Source organism: Macaca fascicularis, chromosome 7 (genome assembly GCF_037993035.2).
Source record: "Macaca fascicularis isolate 582-1 chromosome 7, T2T-MFA8v1.1".
Classification (NCBI taxonomy): domain Eukaryota; kingdom Metazoa; phylum Chordata; class Mammalia; order Primates; family Cercopithecidae; genus Macaca; species Macaca fascicularis.
In genome coordinates this window covers 51662845-51681670 of record NC_088381.1, presented here as the reverse complement: position 1 = coordinate 51681670, position 18826 = coordinate 51662845, and the positions used below count along the sequence as shown (strand labels likewise).

At 43.7% G+C, this 18826-nt stretch overlaps 1 protein-coding gene across 2 annotated transcripts in view; it reads right to left on the bottom strand.

Annotated features, from left to right (window-relative positions):
* The window catches only part of ARID3B (AT-rich interaction domain 3B), a 64181-nt gene that overhangs the window by 26145 nt on the left and 19210 nt on the right, over positions 1-18826 (bottom strand). For both annotated transcript variants that reach the window (XM_005560088.4, XM_005560087.4), the window contains exons 3-4: positions 1027-1098; positions 757-829 (exon numbers count right to left, since the gene is read on the bottom strand). In XM_005560088.4, coding sequence (XP_005560145.2) covers positions 757-829; positions 1027-1098 — 145 coding nt within the window. The remainder of the gene's footprint in view (positions 1-756; positions 830-1026; positions 1099-18826) is intronic.

The following is an 18826-nucleotide window of genomic DNA, read 5'->3' as shown; positions in this document are numbered from 1 at the left end:
ACATGGTGAAACCCCATCTCTAGTGAAAAAAAAAAAATACAAAAATTAGCCAGCCATGGTGGTGGGCACCTGTAGTCCCAGCCACTTGTGAGGCTGAGGCATGAGAATTGCCTGAACACGGGAGGCAGAGGTTGTAGTGAGTTGAGATCATGCCACGGCACTCCAGCCTGGGCAACAGAGTGAGACTCTATCTCAAAAAAAAAAAAAGCAGACGCCTATGTACCTGACCGTTAAACTGCAGGAATGTTCTAACCAAGCCAGCAAATACAAACATCAAAAGTCAATGGGTAAGAAGAAAGTGTTGGCCTTTCCTTTCCAAGGATCATTTCAGACCTTTCCAAAATATCCTGAGGGGCCTCTATTCTTTCACTTACCTTTCTCAGTCTCCATGAGACTAGATACGCCAACAAGAAGCCTTACATGCTAGATTAAGTGAAGTCCAGGGTAGCTTTAAGGCTTAAAAAAGGCATATTTGAATTTGAAGTGATTCCAGAGACCAGTTAATTGGAAGAAGAGACACAAAATCAGGCAGGGCCAAATGTGGACGATCATTCCATCTACTTTGCGCCAACGCCTTCTCTGTCCTCTTCAATCTGGCTATCAGTTATTTGGCTAAATCCAGAACCAACTGGCAGTAAATGCCTCTTGTCCTCCTGGATGAGGATTAGTGGTCCAGTATGTTTAACAGTGATTAGCACACAGTAGGCACTCTATCAGTATTCCCTGAATTGGAACGATGAGTAGATGCACACTCACCCCTCTTCTGCATAAAGACGAAGAGGTCATCCAGGAACTCTTTCCTTTCAGGATCACCGTCCAGTTCATACAGCTGCAATCCCAATCCCCCAAGAAAAACACACAATGAAAAATTCCATCTGCTGAAGTCTTATACCAGTTACACTATGGCCATCTGAATCACTACAAATGCAACTCACTGGCTACTTTGGTCCTTATTTCTTGGGAAGCAGCTATAACAAGCCACTGCAGAACTGCCCCTGTCTATATCACAAAGGAAATATTACAGACCTTGGCAAAATCTCGAGAGATCTCTCTTCCCCGGCCTCCATCTGCATCATCACTCCAGGCCAAACCACCATTCTAAAAGGGAACAAAACACAAAGTTGAGAGGGGCAAAGGAAGAGAAAGAGTTAGGACGGAGGGCAAGGCAATCATTTAGGGCAAAGATGAAGACGCTTAGCAATTGTGCTATCCTCACTCATACTATAAAAGACACCTCAGAAGACTAAATCTGCCACCCTTACAGGGACATCTTTTTTTTTTTTTTTGCTTTCAATTTGGTTCCAAAATAAAGAGGGAATCGGGTGGAAGAATCTTCTTCATTTGTTGGAGAAGGGTGGGTATCATTTATACTTGATAATCCTGGAAGAGGAAGACACAAAGGCCCACGTTGCTTAGAAGGGGCTCATTCCTAGCTGATCCTCAGAAGCCATCACTCTGAGATGCACCACTTTCCTGCAGACTGGGAAGATACCTCACCTGGTTTCCTACACAACACTCTAAGTGATAAGGGTCAAAGCAAGCAGCACATACATCCTGAAGTTGGTCTCTCAGCCAAGCCTCACCATTCAAAACCCTAAGCCGCATGGCAAGAATTCATGGTGATACGAGGGCCACCATGGCCTGAGATTGTTCCCAAGGTACAGACTCTGTGCCACTAGGGCGAGAGTTCATTTTTATTAGAGAAACAATGAAAATCTAAGCCCATCTTGAGTGAATGGGTTGAAGCAACACCATTCAACTAAATAGGAAGGAATGGCAAATATTCTTTAACCTTGCTTCCCATCTTTATTCAGTCCAGTAACTCTTTTTTTTTTTTTTTCTAAGATGGAGTTTCGCTCTTGTTGCCCAACTGGAATGCAATGGTGCGATCTCAGTTCACTGCAACCTCCACTTCGCGGGTTCAAGCGATTCTCCTGCCTCAACCTCCTGGGTAGCTGGGATTACAGGTGCATGCCACCACGCCCGGCTCACTTTTTTTTTTTTTTTTTTGTATTTTTAGTAGAGATGGGGTTTCACCATGCTGGCCAGGCTGATCTCCAACTCCTGACCTCAGGTGATCTGCCCACCTCGGCCTCCCAAAGTGCTGGGAATACAGGCATGAGCTACTGTGCCCAGCCAAGTCCAGTAACTCTTATTCCTCCAATCAGGTATCTCTTCAGCGGAAAGCCTTTCCTTCAACCATGGCTATACTAAGTACTCTAGAAGCAATCTCTGTTCACTTCTAGCTTAGATTTTTAACATATTACTTGGAAAGTATCTGTCATCCCCACCATATGGTAATCTCCTTGAGAGCAAAGGTGTCTTATTTATCTTTGTCCTCAGGCACATAGCACATTGCCTGGTACACCAATTAAGTACCTCTTCAAAAAATATACAGATACCTTACAGGGGGTTCAAAAAGTCTTTGTGCTAGTGAGGGTATGAACTCTCACAGGAGAACTCTGTTGTTCACCCCGACCCACCGGTCAGTGGAGGTCCCACACCAAATCTGTCATACTCATTTCTCCCATAGGACCACAGGCGCATGCGCACCATGCCACCCAGCTGCCCGGGGTATGTATGTGGTGAGGAAAGGACATGTGGAGCTGGGGAGCAGTGGTTTCTTGGGAGAACATTCTTTGGACTACTCAGGAATCTTCTTCTAAAACCATGTCAATGAAATAAAAGCTTGGTTGAATTCCATTCTCTTCCACCTTCCCCTTTAATAAAGCTTGTCTGAAAGGAGAAGGCATTATGCAGTTATATTTTGGGGCCATACTTTGCTTCACCTATTCAAAGTGGGCTCTGAGATGCAGACCCACTTTCTGATAGCAGCAGTCTGGCACACAGTGATGTAAGTATAATCAAGAAGTGACACTCTGTCAGTTAAAATGAAACAGACTACACCAAACTGTTTCTCTGCTTATCTAGTAAAAGACGTGTGTACGGAACTGCTCGGTAAATGCTGTCTGACCGTGCACTCATCATCTCCCAAGGCAGACATTGTTGGATCCCTTCCTACAGTACCTTCAGCTGAGGGGAGCCAATAACCAAGTGGGAGGAACATTGTTTAGAAAGAAAAAAAAGCTAAAGCTCATCCCACATTGTAATTACAGTCACCCTAAATCTGGTGTCATCTGGTGGCAACTAGCACAATGAATAATCAAGATGAATTATGCCTGTCAGGTCAGCAAAACCAGAGAGAGTTACATTCCCCCTTTCAAAGGATGCAGTAGGTTGCCCTAATGCCCAGTGATTTTGTTTGAGCCAGTAATTCCTGCTGGAAAGTCAATTATCCCGGGAGCCCCTATCGGCTGAAAGACATTTAATGGGGGATCATTGCCGCTTCTGTTATGTCAGCTGTTTACTGCGGCAGCTCAATTCCCAACTCTCTGGCCAGAGCTCTGAAGCTGATCTTGTTCACAGAAGGATTCTTTCTCTATCAGTCATCAAGAGAGATGAAAGCACCACTTTTTTTTTTTTGCTAATTATAGTAACTTCCAAGCACTCTGAATGCTCACTCAAAAACTATTTAACACTCAGTTGGGTGGAAAGGGTGGAATCCACAACCTAAAAAGTCAGACAGGGCTTTCCACAGCAGGAGAGCAGTGTGAAAACAAGCACGCTGCTGTGACCACTATGTGACTATGTGTGAAAATAAACACCCAAGTGTGAGCGCTCGGCTCCAGGCACGGAGAATGCCTTGGTAGGATGGGGGCTGGGGCCGGTAGGGTCCTCTTGATTTCTCCAGCTTTGTCCAACCTGCAAGAGAATCCGAGCAGTAGGATGGTGAGGCCTTGCACAGAGCCCACTAAGTGTGACCCACTTAGCTTGAAATGCCTTCAGCTTGGTGACCACAGAGATCAGGAAGACTTGCCAGAGCAGGAAAGAAATGAGACACCGAACTCTGAGTAATCCCACTGTTGGACCCATTCCACAGATAGGAACTGTCAGTTACTCTATTTAAAGAAAATGTGGGGAAAATAGTTGCCCAGAGAGGAGGTATTTTCTTTTGTCCAGCTCCAAGGCAAGGATGCTCCATTCAGCTGGGGCTGATGGAAAAATGTCCAGCGTGCATTCATTCTTTGTCTTAAGGCAGTTAAACTTTGATCCTGCTTCACAGGATTTTCTGGTTGAGGTGAGAGTAATTCCTGAGCCCTGCCTGCCTTTCACAGTCTAGCAGAGCCTCCTGCCTCTGCCCAGCAGGCAGATTCAATGCCTTTCTCCTCTGGGCTCTATCACCTTTGTTCAGTTACTTGTCTGTCTCCAGCCCTGAGCGCATAGAAAGCACTGACCGGCTGGGCATGGTGGCTCTTGCCTATAATTCCAGCACTTTAAGACCAACCTGGGCAATATAGGAAGACTCTTTCTCTCTCTCTCTCTCTCTCTTTTTTTTTTTTTGAGACAGTCTTTCTCTATTGCGTAGGCTGGAGTGTAGTGGCATGATCTTGGGTCACGGCGACCTCCACCTCCCAGGTTCAGGCAATTCTCCTGCATCATCCTCCTGAGTAGCTGGGACTACAGGTACATGCCAGTATGCCTGGCTAATTTTTGTATTTTTGGTAGAGGTGGGGTTTTGCCATGTTGGCCAGGCTGGTAAGGGAGACCCCATCTCTACCAAAATAATAATAATAATAATAATAATAATAATAAAATAAAGAGGGAGCACTGACACATCTGCTAAAAGACAGAGATGGGCTCCCCCGTGGGATCTCCAACCCCACAGCTCCTCTGTCTTCCCCTCCCCCTTTCACTGGGTGGGTTATAGGCTTAACCAGTTATTTTCTTGGTTCTTAACTCTGATCAACTGTTGTGAAACATGGTCACTTATGCAATTCAAGTTTGTGTGCAGTAGCTTTCTCGGCTTATCAATAGGGTATGGGTGTGACTACTAGAAAATTATCAGCCCAGAAATAATTTTTTCTCGGATGCTGACTGTGGCTGACTGAGACTGTAATGGTGGAAGAAAGCAGGGAACAGAGGCAAATGGAGTGTGGGGAAAACAAACTCAAAAAGAGACAGCTCAACATTTTAGGGATCAAAAGAGGTTGATGAGGAAAGCATTTCGGTTGAAGGCTTGCTGCACGCAAGTTTAACCTGCCCAGGGAACAGACTTTGTTACACCATCAGCAGCAGGCAGCAGTATTATATAGCCCAGAAATGTGTGTGGGAAGTCAACAGTAGCCAGAGTGGCCACTTACTGCCATTTACAGCCTTCTCAGCCTCTCCTACTTGAGAACTGTCTTTTAACATCTTTGATCTCTCCAGGAGCTCACAGGAAACTGATAGTTTGCTCCCAAATACACACCCAAGACTAGCTTTGGCTACTATACCTACATTCAGCTAATTTTCCCCAGGAAAAGAAGGTGGGGGGAAAGGGAAAAGGTAGCAGAAATCTAGTGTTTGTGTGCCTTCTGCATAACAAGGATTGTACCAGGAGCCTTACAAGCATTTTCTCACTTAATTCTATAATGTAGAAGTGGTTATTTTAGAAATGGGAAAACAATGGCTCAAAGAGCCCAAATAACCCGCTCAGAGCTTCTTAGTGACAGTGCCAGGATGTAAACCTAGGTCTGTTTGGCTCTCTCTGTTACACCATGCTGACTTGTAGTTGGAAAGAATAATACTAAGTGTTCTGGGTAGGGAGATCAGGAAGGGAGAAAGGAAGAAAAAGAAGTGAGAATAAAATCCTCTGTCCATAGATTCCTGAAATGCCCAGGTCACAGCACTGGGCAGCTCCTATCAATGGGAGATTCTTTTATTCCTTGCTTTATCTCATGGCTTCACCTGGGCACTTTAGCCAAATGAAAAGCAGCCCTCACACAATGCTTGCCCAGGAGAGTTATCTGGCAGTTCTGAAATAAGAATTGCTAACTTTTTACCTCCCTCCAAAATAGACCATTCAAGTAGAATGAGCCCCATCTTCCCCCAGAAGACAGAGGATCAGGGGAGAGGGAGAGAGAAAGAGAGAAGAGGGCTACACCTCTGAATGGACCAGAGGAAGATGGCAGCTTACACCGTGACACGTACACACACGCCTTCAAAAATAATGAATCAAGGTCCAACCTGACTGCTACTCAAAATTAGAATAATGCTTCCCCAGCATCTCAACCCTGGAACCCATTTCAACAGCATACAGGAGAAATAAACAGACTCACTATCTTTGAAAATCTAAAGCTAGTGAGTGAAAAGAAACTAGGCTTTTTCCTCCTTTCTTTCTAAAGCCCCAGAGGGCACAACTAGGGTGATAGGCAGAAGTTACCTGAAGGAAGATTTCAGGTCTACAGAAGGACTTTTTTTTAAAACAATTAGGACTGCCTGGTAATGGAGTGAGCTTCCCAGGAGGTGGGCAGTTTGCTGTCTCTGGACGACCATCTGTATGGCATGTCATGATGCAGAATCCAACATGAGACAGGGTTGGAGGAGATGGTCTCTAGGGTCCCTTTCTGTCCTGAGAAGCAAAGACCTGATGACAAGTTTATTCAACACAGATTTCCTGAGACCCTACTCCAGGTAGGGCATTGTACAAGGTGCTGAGAATACCACTTAAAAAAAAGAGTTCCCACCACTGGGAGTCCACCATGAAGTTGGAAAAACAAACCGAACACATATAGCATATAATTGCAAGACAACAAATAGGAAAACCCAGGGTGCTCAGGAGGTAGAAGAAAAGGCTGGGTGGCTTAGAGGTGGAGGTTAAGCTGGTCTTGAAGAATGGGTTGAAGGGAGATTTACAGTTTAAATGAGCATGGAGTGGGGGATAAACAAGGCATGTTTTGACAGGGAGGATATAAGGACAGAAAGTCTGAATAGTTAAGGTTGAAAGGGGCTGTGAGATGCCTTGAATACCAGAAGGAAATTTAAACTCTGAACTGTGAACAGTGGGGAGGCAGTGGATGTTTTCTGGACAGAAAAGCACATGATTAAATCAATGTTTTAGATTGTTTAGTGGCACATTTTAGTTGAAAAAAAAAAAAAAAACAGAAACATACAAATGTATAAAGACACCTAATTGGATTGGAATCACGGGGGATTTTCACTTTTCCTTTTTTTTTTTTTCCATTATATTCATTCATGTACAAACATTTGATCACCTAGAATTTACCAGTTACGGTAAAAGGTTCTGAAGGAGAAACAAGAAGACAGATGATCACCTCATGGAGCTTACTGTCTAATGGAGAGACAGCGAGAGACAAACAATTACAAAACACAATTATGCTCATTTTGTTTTATTTTAAAAAACTATACTTTCTAGATTAATCTGAACCATTTGTCACAACTTATCATTTGCTTTCCATCCTACAATGATTTGGAACCAGGCTGCATTGAAATCATAGAAAATTTCTCATAGAACTGATACCTTCACATTATTTATTTAGTCTTTCTTTTTTTCTTTTTTGAGACGGAGTCTCACTCTCTCATTCAGGCTGGAGTGCAGTGTTGCAATCTGGGCTCACTACAACCCCCGCCTCCCTGGTTCAAGTGATTCTGGTGCCTCAGCCTCCCGAGTAGCTGGGATTACAGGCACATGCCACCATGCCCAGCTAATTTTTGTATTTTTTTTTTAGTAGAGTCAGGGTTTCACCATGTTGGCCAGGCTGGACTCAAACTCCTGACCTCAGGTGATTTGCCCATCTCAGCCTCCCCAAGTGCTGGGATTACAGGTGTGAGCCACTGCGCCCGGCCTATTTAGTCTTTGAATTACAAGTAAGAAAGTAGTATGATTTTTCATTTAATCAAAAACATGTTTAATGCCCCTCAGTAATGACTTGTAATGCTGACAGATTTTGTAAATGGTATTGAAAAATTTAGAGGGAACGGCTGCACTGGGGGTAGGTGACTGCGCAGTAGCCCAAGTTGAGAATGTGGGACTAGGGGAGATGGAGAGTAGCAGAACCAGGGAGAAATAAGTGCCATAAATAGAGAATCAGCTGGATCTGGATTGAGGGGATGAAAGAGAAAGAGAAAGATTAATCTGAATTCTTACAGTGAGAAAGGTATGTTCTGATGCAAACAGAGGCTGGACAGGGGATCAAGCAGGAAGCCTTTAAACACTAACGAAAACAGACCACTGCCCAGGGAGGTGGGGTGACAAAACCAATCTCACAGCCCTGGAAGAAGCCAGGTTATGAAACTTGGCAGCAGGAGAAGCCAAAGGCTTACTGCCAATGAGAAGAAAGGGGTAGATTTAACGAAGGTCTCCTGATCCAAGAAGGCTACCTTGGACCTTTTCTTTTTACTGACATAAAAAAAAAAAAAAAAAAAAAAAAAAAAAAAAACGACCATGCCTCTAAGATCTTAGGAGCCAGCCCTGCATTCCTTAGAGCTGTACCTCCCCAGAGACAGAAGCGCCTGACTTTAAAAGCAATTAAGTATCTAGGCTATTTTAGGATTACTCCTTGACCACCTGGAATATCTTATTAAAGCACAGCTCAGATGTCCAAAGCAATTTTAGTTCCCATACCTCATTCCTCCCCAAGGCAAGGGTTAACCCTTCCTTAGAGTTTAAAGCCCAGGGGCTAAGCTAACAAGTCTTCACTTGGGTTCCTGATATTTTGGAACCTCTCAGAAACTGCCCTGTCCTTAAATCACCATTGCGCATACTGACAACTTTTATAGAGATTCTTGAGAGTTCTCTGAAGACACAGAACAGGGTGCGGTGGCTCACACCTGTAATCCCAGCACTTTAGGAGGCTGAGGCGGAAGGATTGCTTAAGCCCAGGAAACATATTGAGACTCCATCTCTACAAAATTTTAAAAAAATTAAAAATTAGCTGGGCATGGTGGTACATGCCTATAGTCCCAGCTACTTGGGAGGATGCAGTGGGAGGATCGCTTGAGCCTGGGAGGCTGAGGTTGCAGTGAGATACAATTGTACCACTACACTCCAGCCTGGGCAACAAGGCAAAGACCCTATTTCAAAAAAATAAAAAATATTAATTAATTTTTTAAAAAGACACAGAACGATAATGTGTCTATTCTCTATAAATCAAATAGATTATGAATCCCAAGGTCAAGGATTTAAGCAAATTCCTAGGACCTGAACCTCAAAGTAATCATTAGAAAATCACTAGACTTCAGGCCAGGCATGGTGGCTCATGCCTGCAATCCCAGCACTTTGGGAGGCTGAGGCTGAGGCGGATCACTTGAGACCAGGAGTTTGAGACCAGCCTGGCAACATGGTGAAACCCCGTCTCTACAAAAAAATTCAAAAATTAGCTGGGCATGGTGGCATGTGCCTGTAGTCCAAACTACTTGGGAGGCTGAGATAGGAGGACTGCTTGAGCCTGAAAGATGGAGGCTGCAATGAGCCATGATTGAACCACTGCACTCCAGCCCAGGTGACAGAGTGAGATCCTGTCTCAAAAAGAAAAAGAAAAAGAAAAAGAAAATCATTAGACTTCAAAGGGGCTGATCCCAAGCTCATGGATCCCAACTAACTGCTCCAAAATACAAAATGTAACTAAAGCATTTGGGCTGACTGTGGCTGTTGTTGTTTTCAATAAGCAACAAATAAACTAGCTTATCGCTGGCCAGATCCATGGCTCTGCAGGCATTACGTGTACCACATTTGTGACTGCTCTACTGCTGGCCTGATTAATGATGTAATGTTAAAAATCCAATTCTCAGATCTTGGTATGAAGAAAAGAAAAAACACTCTTTGCCCTCATATCAGTTTTAACTGATTTCAGGAGGTAATGAGACATGCACAAGGCATAATGGGCAGGATTACAGGAGAATCCTAAGAGGGGAGGGGAGCCCCAGGAAGTAAAACAGATACTGTTATAAGCAACACTGTTGGACTACAAAACCCTCTTGATAAGATCAGGATTAGTGCTCTTAACTAAACCGCTCAGGCCTTAGAAGCACTAGAGTTATAATTATCAGATGCACACCTTCCGCTGTCAGGTAACTTTAGCAGGAACCAGAAAGAGCCTTCCCACCTCTTACTAGCAGTAGAGATCAATTCAAACTCAGTGGCTTGGAAAAGAGCTAAAGGACACTTCTTCGATTAAGCTGTAGAAAGGGGGCAGAGTAGGGGAGGAAGAGAGGGCAGCGGTCCCACCTTTCCACTAGGCACAGAATCACCCCATGCAATGATCAAGAAGATTTCCCAGAAACAGGTGTTCCTACAAAAGGAGCCACAAAAACTAAAATGCATTGTTGGTGATGAGGACACCCTGATGCCAAGGCATGAACTGGCCCAGCCAAGTCCAAGTCTGAGAGCCACAGAGGTAAGTCACTCCTTTTCTCTGCAGAATCTGACTTGGCAGCACTATGGCTTACTCCAACCCTTGAGCTACCACCTGAACTTCCACAATGGTTGCTGACATCCATTCACACCACAGAGGCTCCACTCAGAGTTGCACAAAGTCAGAGCTGGAGAGCCCAGCACAAGAACACTTCATTGGACCCACAGGTGACAGAAAGGAAACAGACCTAAGAGGTTGGGAAACTTGCCCAAAAGTTTCATAAAACTTTTTTCCCCCCAAACAACACATTTTAAATGTATAGGAAGAACATTTTTAAAAATTGCTATCATAAGTTACTTTATAAAGTCAAAAAATCCCTCTTTTATTTTCAAATTTGGGATTCCACAAGTTTGGGTGTCCTCAGGCAGAACACAGTCACAGTTTGTGTTTAAAATCATTCACAGGGCCGGGCGCGGTGGCTCAAGCCTGTAATCCCAGCACTTTGGGAGGCTGAGACGGGCGGATCACGAGGTCAGGAGATCGAGACCATCCTGGCTAACACAGTGAAACCCCGTCTCTACTAAAAATACAAAAAACTAGCCGGGCGAGGTGGCGGGCGCCTGTAGTCCCAGCTACTCAGGAGGCTGAGGCAGGAGAATGGCGCAAACCCGGGAGGCGGAGCTTGCAGTGAGCTGAGATCCGGCCACTGCACTCCAGCCCGGGCTACAGAGCAAGACTCCGTCTCAAAAAATAAATAAATAAATAAATAAATAAATAAAAATAAAATAAAATCATTCACAGATTTTTCAGAGCTTCTCCTAAGGCTTCCTCCAGGTCCACACCCCTATCCCAGGATGCTACTATGGTATACACATTCCTTCTCTGATGACAACTGTCTCTATGCCACCTGCCACCTCTACCAGGCTGAGGCTCTCTCACATGGGGATAGTGACTGACTCCTCTGTGAGGCTGGTGCATCAAGCACAGGGCCTGACAGATGGTCGAGGCTCAAATGAATGTCGGTACCTGAAGAACAAGCCAACGGGAATAAACTTAGGAGACTCAGCACAAGCTAAGTGAGGAATCTGGGTGGGGGAAATCAGAACACACTTAAAAGAAGGTGGGCTGCTAGTTCTAAATGACAACCCTAGAAAGGGGTTCTAGAAGGCAATATAAATCATTTCCTAAAGATAGCAGGTAAATTTTAAGGCCCAAGAGATAAACATAAGAATTTGTGTTTTTAAAAAAGGGGCCCATGATTCATATGTAAAATTAGCAAAGTTTCAAAAAATGATAATTTTCTTTTTTTTTTTTTTTTTTTTGAGACGGAGTCTTGCTCTGTCACCCAGGCTGGAGTGCAGTGGCCGGATCTCAGCTCACTGCAAGCTCCGCCTCCCGGGTTTACGCCATTCTCCGGCCTCAGCCTCCCAAGTAGCTGGGACTACAGGCGCCCGCCACCTCGCCCGGCTATTTTTTTGTATTTTTTAGTAGAGACGGGGTTTCACCGTGTTAGCCGGGATCGTCTCTCGATCTCCTGACCTCGTGATCCGCCCATCTCGGCCTCCCAAAGTGCTGGGATTACAGGCTTGAGCCACCGCGCCCGGCCAAAAAATGATAATTTTCAATGACAACAAGGGTTGGTACAATAGGATCTCCCATATTTCCATACTGGAAATATAAAATAGTATGACCTTTCTGGAAAGTCACTTGCCTTAAAATGCCTATCACAATAAAAACAGCAGCAGCAACAACTAATAATTGAGTACAGATGCTCCTCAACTTATGATGGGGACCAGGTGAGGTGGCTCGTGCCTGTAATCCCAGCACTCTGGGAAGCCATGGTGAGAGGATTGGTTGAGACTGGGAGTTCCAAGTTGTAGTGAGCAGCAATCACACCACTGCACTCCCACCTGGGCGACAGTGAGATCCTGTCTCAAAAAACAAAAAAACACTTATGATGACGTTAACAACCCAATATACTCACCAGAAATTGAAAATATTGGGCCGGGCACGGTGGCTCATGCCTGTAATCCCAGCACTTTGGGAGGCCAAGGTGGGTGGACCACCTGAGGACAGGAGTTCGAGACTAGTCTGGCCAACATGGTAAAACCCCATCTCTACTAAAAATACAAAATTAGCTGGGTGTGGTGGCAGATGCCTGTAATCCCAGCTACTCGGGAGGTGGAGGCAGGAGAATTGCTTGAACCTGGGAGGCAGAGGTTGCAGAGAGTCAAGATTGTGCTGTTGCACTCCAGCCTGGGCGACAGAGCGAGACTTCATCCCGGAAAAAAAAAAAAAAAAATACCGTTGTCGGAAAAGTATTTAATACACCTAGCCTACTGAACATCATAGCTTAACCTAGCCTGCTTTTTTTTTTTTTTTTTTTGAGACAGAGTCTTGCCCTGTCGCCAGGGCTGGAGTGCAACCTAGCCTACCTTAAACGTGCTCAGAACACATATATTAGCCTACAGTTAGGCAAAGTCATTTAATACAAAGCCTATTTTATTTTATTTTATTTATTTATTTTTTTTTTTGAGACAGAGTCTCGCTCTGTCGCCCAGGCTGGAGTGCAGTGGCGCGATCCTGGCTCACTGAAAGCTCCGCCTCCTGGGTTCACGCCATTCTCCTGCCTCAGCCTCCCGAGTAGCTGGGACTACAGGCGCCCGCCACCGCGCCCGGCTCATTTTTTTTTTGTATTTTTAGTAGAGACGGGGTTTCACGGTGGTCTCGATCTCCTGACCTTGTGATCCGCCCGCCTCAGCCTCCCAAAGTGCTGGGATTACAGGCGTGAGCCACCGCGCCCGGCACAAAGCCTATTTTATAATAACGTGTTGAGTATCTTGTAATTTACTGAATACTACAATGAAAGAGGAAAAACAGAATAGTTGTATGGGTACTTGAAGTAGTTTCTTTTTTTTTTTTTTTTTTTTTTTTTTTTTTTTTTTTTTTTGAGACGGAGTCTCGCTCTGTCACCCAGGCTGGAGTGCAGTGGCCGGATCTCAGCTCACTGCAAGCTCCGCCTCCCGGGTTCACGCCATTCTCCTGCCTCAGCCTCCCGAGTAGCTGGGACTACAGGCGCCTGCCACCTCGCCCGGCTAAGTTTTTTTTGTATTTTTAGTAGAGACGGAGTTTCACTGTGTTACCCAGGATGGTCTCGATCTCCTGACCTTGTGATCCGCCCGTCTCGGCCTCCCAAAGTGCTGGGATTACAGGCTTGAGCCACCGCGCCCGGCCACTTGAAGTAGTTTCTACTGAGTGTGTATTGCTTTTGTACCACCATAAGGTTGAAAAATAGTAAGTTGGCTGGGCGCGGTGGCTCAAGCCTGTAATCCCAGCACTTTGGGAGGCCGAGACGGGCGGATCACGAGGTCAGGAGATCGAGACCATCCTGGCTAACACGGTGAAACCCCGTCTCTACTAAAAAATACAAAAAACTAGCCGGGTGAGGTGGCGGGCGCCTATAGTCCCAGCTACTCGGGAGGCTGAGGCAGGAGAATGGCGTGAACCCGGGAGGCGGAGCTTGCAGTGATCTGAGATCCGGCCACTGCACTCCAGCCTGGGCGACAGAGCAGGACTCCGTCTCAAAAAAAAAAAAAAAAAAAAAAAAAAGGAAAAATAGTAAGTTGAACCATCTTAAGTCAGGGACTCTGCGCCAACTACCTGCCAGGCACTATTCCAGCATTTTATGTGTATTGACATTTAATCCTCAACACAGTGCTCTGAAGTGGGTACTATTACTATCCCTACTCTTCAGTTCAGAAAACCAAGGCACAAGGAAGTGAGTGACTTGGTTATAAAGTGACCAAATGGTAGAGTTGAGAATCAATTGCAGGCAGGGCAGCTTTAAGTCCCTGCTTATAACTAGGTCACTTTCTTAGTCTCCTCCTGATCTTATAATTCTGGTCTATGACTCTATCCTAAGGAAATAACTAGAAATACAGTATAATTTTATTTATAAGAGTAAAAAATTAAAAGCAGTCTAAATGTCTGACATTAAGGGAATGGACAACACATGAAGGTGCTATCCATGTGATAAAACATTATGCAGCCATTAAAAATCATTAAAAATAGCAACACTCTTTGAACACACTTGATTCCTATTCATTCTATTCATCCTTCTCATTCATTCTAGATATAGTAAAGAGCTATTATTAAAAATACAACCATAAAGTATTAAGAATAGAGAAGAATATTTTTTGTAACCTTAGGGAAAGGCCTTCTCAAGTATGACAGAAACCATAAAGAGAAAAATCAATAAATTTAGCTACATCAAAATTTTAAACCCCTACTTGATTAAAGAACCACACATCAAGTTGAAAGGCAAACTATGGGCTGGGCACGGCAGGTCACACCTATAATCCCAACCTATAATCCCAGCACTTTGGGAGGCTGAAGCACAAGGACTGCTCGAGCCCAGGAGTTTCATAAACATATGAAAAGACAGCAAAAATAAAAGGACTAATAATAACTAATGTTGACAAGGGTTTGGGAAAATATATTACCGGTAGCAAAGTGGAGTAATATCTTTGAGGGTGATTTAATAGTATATATTGAAAAGCTAGGCCTGGCGCGGTGGCTCAAGCCTGTAATCCCAGCACTTTGGGAGGCCGAGACGGGCGGATCACGAGGTCAGGAGATCGAGACCATCCTGGCTAACACGGTGAAACCCCGTCTCTACTAAAAAATACAAAAAAAAAAAAAAACTAGCCGGGCGAGGTGGCAGGCGCCTGTAGTCCCAGCTACTCGGGAGGCTGAGGCAGGAGAACGGCGTAAACCCGGGAGGCGGAGCTTGCAGTGAGCCGAGATCGCGCCACTGCACTCCAGCCTGGGTGACAGAGCCAGACTCCGTCTCCAAAAAAAAAAAAAAAAAAAAAAAAAAAAAAAAGAAAAGCTAATATATACATAGACACCTAATCAACATCTAAAATAATCTATCCCACCACAGAAATATATACACCAGGGCATAGGGTTACACACACTACACACACATACACAAGTACATTCACACTCATATTCTGTGACTGCACACTTCAGTCAGTAAACACACAGAAACAGTCCTAGAAGCTGATTCACTCCTACTTGTGGGGTATAAGGACACAGGACAGGCAACAGGACACCATGGTATTTTTTTAACTACAAATTTTTACTCTATATTTTTCTATATTGTTTTAATTTTCATGAACACCTATTCATACCCTTTATGTGATTTTAAATAATTATAAAAACACGAAAAATAGATCTTCATGAACACTCATGGAGGACTGCCAAAACACTGAGTACAAAAGCAAGTGGTAGAACAGACAAAATACACTTGTGAAAAGAAAACACTCTAAAAAGGTGTAGACCAAACTGTTAACAATTACACCTGAAGAGTCGGACTTTTATTTCATACGTTTCCATATTTCTAAAGTTATTTGAGTTATTACTTCTGTAATATAATTTGAAAACTAAAATATTTTAAAATAATACTTTAAATTGCTCATGGCCTGTTAGGTGATAAAAGTTAAGCACGAAATTGTATATAATTTTTTTTTTTTTTTTTTTTTGAGACAGAGTCTTGCTCTATTGCCCAGGCTGGAGTGCAGTGGTGCAATCGTGGCTCACTGCAACCCCGATCTCCCAGATTCAAGCGATTCTCCTGCCTCAGCTTCCTGAGTAGCTGGGATTACAGGTGTGTGCCACCACTCAGGCTAATTTTTTTTGTGGTTTTGTATGTGTGTCTGTGTGTGTGTGTTTGTGGTTTTTTTTTTTCTTTTGTAGAGACAGGGTTTCGCCACATTGCCCAGGCTGGTTTTGAACTCCTGGGCTCAAGCCATCCACCTGCCTTGGCCTTCCAAAGTGCTGGGGTTACAGGTGTGAGCCACTGCACCCAGCCTGTATATAAAATTTAAAACTATATCCATAGTAGGCATTTTTCTCTAAAACACAAAGAAAATACAACGAATGATTATAGTTATATTAAATCTAAGTTACGTGGCTGTAGTGATTATACTTTCTTCTTTACAAATTTTTATATTTTCCATGTTTTCTAAAATGAGCCTGTATTACCTTGACAATCAGAAAAAATAAGTAAAAATCATTTGTAGAGTAATAAAACCACGAGAAAAGATTGTTTTTCTCCTGTTCCATCTGGAAGGGAGCAAGAGGGAGTATCACTAGCCAGCTTCCCAACTGTGAGACCACAAGCTTCCCACTTGACCTTTTTCCTCATTTGTAAATAAAACAAACACATAAAGGGGATAATATTAGGACCTGCCTCACACAATGAAATGAAATAAAGTACTTGGCACATAAGAGGTCAAAAAGTCTTAGCTATTAAAAAACAAAAACAAGAAAACAAGCAAACAAAACTGTGAGTGAGGATAGTCTGATGTGAAGGAACGCCACCATCTCCCTCCCTCCTTCCCCAAAGAAAACCTCACATAGAAAAGCTGGATAACATTTAACACTCTACCCCTTGCACACATAGCTGAGCTTGAAACCCAGAAAGAAAGCAGAGTCCAAAGCAGCAGAAACAAAATGGTAGCAATCAGTGAGCAAGTGGCAAAGCTTAAGGGCTCAAGGGAGAACGTGACCTGAATAGGGTTCTTAAGAGCTGAGTGCTGAACTGAGAGCTGGAGACTGAATCAACCCCAAGAGAGGGGAGTCCAGGCCGTAGGCCCCTGCATGCCAGGAACCAGAACTGAAATAACTGCATAAAGCCAGAGGCCATGAGAGACTACATTCACTACCCGCCATAAACTGGGCCTAAAAACACTGCCCACCAGCCTGGCAAAGCTGCAAAGAACCTTGCCATCTGGCAGGAGACTCTTACTGAGGGGCTCTCACTAGGCACAGATGCAGGCTTCAAATTCACACTACCCAAACCAATGCAACTAGCTAAACTTGTGCAGCCCCAGCAGAGGGAAAAACAAAATTCCCCTTAGGAATGCTTCCACCATCCAAGGAACATGGGACTCCTACAGAAACAAATCCCCACTCAAAATGAATTTACACTGGAAAAAAAACAAAAACAAACCACTTCAAGAGGAAATAAATCATCATAAGGGAGACTAACATGACACAGGAAGAACCTGCACCCCAGGAATTAGAGATAATAATAGAATCCAAAAGCATCTTTAAAATAAGCATGTTTAAAATTAATGGCAGACTGTTGATACTTGTTGAAAGCTGATTAAAGAACACAGATGGTTCATTATCATTCTTTTTTTTTTGTATGTATGAAATTTCCATAAATGAGTTTTAGTAATTCCAAAATATAAAGTTTTAAAAAGTCAAAGATGTTCAAAGAGCTGAAGGAATAGAAACCATAGAGTAAAAACAGGCAGATTTTTAAATGCCAAAAAATTTACAAACACACACAATAATTGAGACAAACCATTTTTTAAAGAGCTATAAAATAGAAGAGAGAGAGCTGAAGAGAGAATTAGAAATTAGAAAATTAAATGTGAAAATAATCCTGAATGCAAGAGAATGACATAAACAGATAAGATTTTAAAAGAAAAGATGCACAGAAGATTGAATGAGAAGGTTCAAATACTTCTATTAGAATACTAGTTAAGAAAAAATAGTAACCAAGAAAAAAAAAAAAGACACAAACCAGATTGAAGGAGCGGACAGAGACCCAAGTGGAATAAAAGTAAGCTGAAAGGCCGGGCATGATGGCTCACACCTGTAATCCCAGTACTTTGGGATGCCAAGGTGGGCAGATCACCAGGTCAGGAGATCGAGACCATCCTGGCGAACATGGTGAAACCGTGTCTCTACTAAAAATACAAAAAATTAGCCAGGCATGGTGGCGGGCGCCTGTAGTCCCAGCTACTTGGGAGGCTGAGGCAGGAGAATGGCGTGAACCTGGGAGGCAGAGCTTGCAGTGAGCCGAGATCATGCCACTGCACTCCAACTTGGGTGAAAGAGACTCCGTCTCAAAAAAAAAAAAAAAAAAAAAAGGCCGGGCGCGGTGGCTCAAGCCTGTAATCCCAGCACTTTGGGAGGCCGAGACGGGTGGATCACGAGGTCAGGAGATCGAGACCATCCTGGCTAACATGGTGAAACCCCGTCTCTACTAAAAAAAAAATACAAAAAAATAGCCGGGCGAGGTGGTGGGCGCCTGTAGTCCCAGCTACTCGGGAGGCTGAGGCAGGAGAATGGCGTGAACCCGGGAGGCGGAGCTTGCAGTGAGCTGAGATCCGGCCACTGCACTCCAGCCTGGGCGACAGAGCGAGACTCCGTCTCAAAAAAAAAAACAATGTCGAAACCTAGAATAGCGTAGTTAAAGTGCAGAATAGCAGAGTCAAAAAGAAAACATCTTAAAAGCTACAAGAGAGAAAAAGATCCTCCCTACTCTCCCTACTCCCTTGGACACAACCATATCGAAATTAGGCCAATAATAACCTTGCAATGGCCCCTAAGTATTCAAGTGAAAGGAAGAGTTGCATGTCTCTCACTTTAAATCAAAAGCCAGAAAAAGATTAACAGGCTGACACTAGATTTCTCAACAGCAAAAACAGTTGCTAGGAGTCAATGAAATCTCATCATTAAAGATGCAGAGAAAAATAAAGGTCAACATAGAATCTAAAGCTATGAACAACTGTACAAAAGTGAGGGCAAAATAAAGAAAAAGATTTTTTTAA